This window comes from Oncorhynchus masou, chromosome 31 (assembly GCF_036934945.1).
Source record: "Oncorhynchus masou masou isolate Uvic2021 chromosome 31, UVic_Omas_1.1, whole genome shotgun sequence".
Classification (NCBI taxonomy): domain Eukaryota; kingdom Metazoa; phylum Chordata; class Actinopteri; order Salmoniformes; family Salmonidae; genus Oncorhynchus; species Oncorhynchus masou.
In genome coordinates, this window is record NC_088242.1 from 98,618,748 (window position 1) to 98,622,533 (window position 3,786).

The window sequence follows — 3,786 nt, forward strand, 5'->3', positions numbered from 1 at the left end:
TCTCGTCTCTCTTCCTCTCTCTGTGTGTGTCTCTCTCTCGTCTCTCTCTCTCTCGTTTCTCACCTCTTTTACAAGAACAGCCTGTTTTCACAGGGGAGGGAGGGAGGGGGGGTTGTGGAAATTCTGATGTTTGTTTTGCAGTCCTCCTTCATTAGGAACTTGAAGAGCCCCCAGCTGAATTACAATGTAGTTCGTCCCCAGAAAACTCTGCCTGTTATAACCTGAAATTAATGTTTCTAAAGCCTCGAATGCCCTCTCTTGGTATAATGTAAACAGCATAGAATATGTGGATACTTCATAAATTATTACTTTTTCATAACACCTTACATGTGTATTATTGCTCTGTTTTTCCATTGGCTACAGAACGGAAATAAAAACTTCCAGAACTTTCCAATCCAGAAACTTTTTTTACTGCAGGAAGTTAGAAAAGTTACCAAAACATGACCAAAACATGACCAAAACATGACCAAAACATGACCAAAACATGACCAGAACATTACCAACTTTTTTTACTGCAGGAAGTTAGAAAAGTTACCAAAACATGACCAAAACATTACCAAAACATGACCAACTTTTTTTACTGCAGGAAGTTAGAAAAGTTTGAAACCCTCAAAAAATGACAAGTGATTACAATTACCAAAACATTACCAAAACATGACCAGAACATTACCAAAACATGACCAAAACATGACCAAAACATGCCAATGTCCTGTCAAACAAGTTGTGTTAAATTAGAACTCTCTCTCTGGGCAGCCAAGACACAACACTAATATTTAAACGACATGATTCATTACTTTACATCATGCTCCTAAATATTTACAAACAGCATTTCATTTCTTAAGGTGCACTCCTTATCTCTGCTGTCAGCACTTGAGGAGTTGTTCTGAATGTCGACCTTAACAGAAAGTCAACATGAATCTCAGCCCAGCCAAACTATCCTGGGAGCTGCAAATTACATAGTTCTGGATTCGGATAATTTATAACACATCTGGTTAGTCAACGACCTGAAAGCCAGACTGCTGTGGTGGATTAAAGAGGAGCGGGCCAGAGCAGACGGTCTTTATCTCTTTTCTCTCTCTCTCTCTCTCTCGTTCTTTCTTTGTCTGCGATCAGCACAGATCCAGCTCAGAGCCAGCTCAGAGACTCCAGGATCAGTACTGGGATAGCCTCAGAGTCTGACGCTCAGGCTTCGCTTACATTAAACCTTTACTCACAAGCTTGGTCACCAGCAGAATGACTCCAGGACCGGTGCTGTTACTGTGGGTTCTGGCTCTTCTCGCTACCGTGGCAAGCCAGGAGTATGAGAACCGAATGGAGAGCCATATCGACCGCTCTGTCCCCTGGATCCACACCTTCCGCCAGGGGTTCAACTTTCAGTGTCCCCATGGAGAGGTGCTGGTGGCCCTGCAGAGTGTCTTCAGTGAGAAGGAGGGGTCCGACCGCCTCTGGGCCTTCGAGTGCCAGCAGACTCCCACCACCCTGGGGCACCCCACAGAGTGCTGGTGGGACGACACCAACCGTGCAGGGATGGAGTGGTAGGTCCCTGATGCCATCTCTGGTCATCTCTGTCTCTCTTTGACCTCTCTGTTGTGTGCCCTCTTTGACCCCTGGGCTTTCTGTGCCCTGATCCGTGTCTAGAAGTGTCATGTTTACACTGGTATTCAGTTATCTCTAATCTCTATAGATGTGGAGGTACCCTGTGGTGTGAATCTTCTCTGGTTATCTCTAATCTCTATAGATGTGTGGTACTGTTTGCTGGAAGCAAATTAGGGTTCCCCTTTGTGTAGTGTGTTCTCTGTAGTGTGTTCTCTGTGTGCCCTTTGGAGTGTGTTCTCTGTAGTGTGTTCTCTGTAGTGTGTTCTCTGTAGTGTGTTCTCTGTAGTGTGCCCTCTGTAGTGTGTTCTCTGTAGTGTGCCCTCTGTAGTGTGTTCTCTGTAGTGTGCCCTCTGTAGTGTGCCCTCTGTAGTGTTCCTCTGTAGTGTGTTCTCTGTAGTGTGCCCTCTGTAGTATGTTCTCTGTAGTGTGCCCTCTGTAGTGTGCCCTCTGTAGTGTGTTCTCTGGTCGTCTGACACGTGGCACGCTCTGGTCTGACCATCTGCATCCCCTCTGGCGTTCTCTGATCTCTATCGCTGTAAGATGTGCTGAAAACAAAGGCAAGGCTGCAGCTGGAACGAGGCTGGAACGAGCTAATTGGGTGGGTGAGGAGAGTCAAATTTGGTAATTGCTAATTATGGACAGTTTTATTTCCCTCCGGACTGAGTTGTAAAACCCTCTGTCTCAGCAACAGGAAGACTGAATGCTCTATCGTATTGGTGTCTGTGCCGGGAGAGCCTGAGCTTAGATGGGATTTAAGGATAGACCGTTTTATTGTCCTTTTAAGGCCCTCCATGATCCATGTCCATAGAGGAACCTCTCTAGCACAAATCATCTCGTTTACATTGTGCTGAGGTCTACGTTTATTGGTACGTTAATATCTAAAATAGGGAATTGGAGCGCTTTATGATCAACAGAGACTGATATGAGGACTCAGGAATCCTAATTCGTTATTCTGAAGTCTAGTCTGAAAAGGTAGGAGGCAGGATGACAGAGAGCCATCACATCATCTTCAGAGAGCCATCACCTAGTCTTCAGAGAGCCATCACCTAGTCTTCAGAGAGCCATCACCTGGTCTTCAGAGAGCCATCACATGGTCTTCAGAGAGCCATCACCTAGTCTTCAGAGAGCCATCACATCGTCTTCAGAGAGCCATCACCTAGTCTTCAGAGAGCCATCACCTGGTCTTCAGAGAGCCATCACATCATCTTCAGAGAGCCATTACCTAGTCTTCAGAGAGCCATCACATCGTCTTCAGAGAGCCATCATGGTCTTCGCCATCACATGGTCTTCAGAGAGCCATCAGCCATCACCTAGTCTTCAGAGAGCCATCACATCGTCTTCAGAGAGCCATCACGTCGTCTTCAGAGAGCCATCACATCGTCTTCAGAGAGCCATCACCTAGTCTTCAGAGAGCCATCACATCGTCTTCAGAGAGCCATCACAGAGAGTCGTCTTCAGAGAGCCATCACCTCGTCTTCAGAGAGCCATCACCTAGTCTTCAGAGAGCCATCACCTAGTCTTCAGAGAGCCATCACATCGTCTTCAGAGAGCCATCACCTAGTCTTCAGAGAGCCATCACATCGTCTTCAGAGAGCCATCACATCGTCTTCAGAGAGCCATCACATCGTCTTCAGAGAGCCATCACCTAGTCTTCAGAGAGCCATCACCTAGTCTTCAGAGAGCCATCACATCGTCTTCAGAGAGCCATCACCTAGTCTTCAGAGAGCCATCACATCGTCTTCAGAGAGCCATCACCTGGTCTTCAGAGAGCCATCACATCGTCTTCAGAGAGCCATCACCTAGTCTTCAGAGAGCCATCACCTGGTCTTCAGAGAGCCATCACATCGTCTTCAGAGAGCCATCACATCGTCTTCAGAGAGCCATCACATCGTCTTCAGAGAGCCATCACCTAGTCTTCAGAGAGCCATCACATCGTCTTCAGAGAGCCATCACCTAGTCTTCAGAGAGCCATCACCTAGTCTTCAGAGAGCCATCACCTGGTCTTCAGAGAGCCATCACATCGTCTTCAGAGAGCCATCACATCGTCTTCAGAGAGCCATCACATCGTCTTCAGAGAGCCATCACATAGTCTTCAGAGAGCCATCATATCGTCTTCAGAGAGCCATCACATCGTCTTCAGAGAGCAATCACCTAGTCTTCAGAGAGCCATCACCTAGTCTTCAGAGAGCC

The 3,786-nt window shown here is 46.9% G+C and overlaps 1 protein-coding gene across 1 annotated transcript; it reads left to right on the top strand.

Moving 5' to 3' along the window:
* Nucleotides 1-898: 898 nt before the first annotated feature.
* On the top strand, nt 899-1,652 carry LOC135525354 (dermatopontin-like). The gene has a single exon (XM_064953057.1). The coding sequence runs from the start codon at nt 1,234-1,236 to the stop codon at nt 1,537-1,539; it is 306 nt and encodes a 101-aa protein (XP_064809129.1). The 5' UTR covers nt 899-1,233; the 3' UTR covers nt 1,540-1,652.
* Nucleotides 1,653-3,786: the final 2,134 nt, after the last annotated feature.

What these genes read in the sequence shown, in the direction of transcription:
- LOC135525354 (XM_064953057.1), top strand. Translation starts at nt 1,234, where the DNA reads ATGACTCCAGGACCGGTGCTGTTACTGTGGGTTCTGGCTCTTCTCGCT.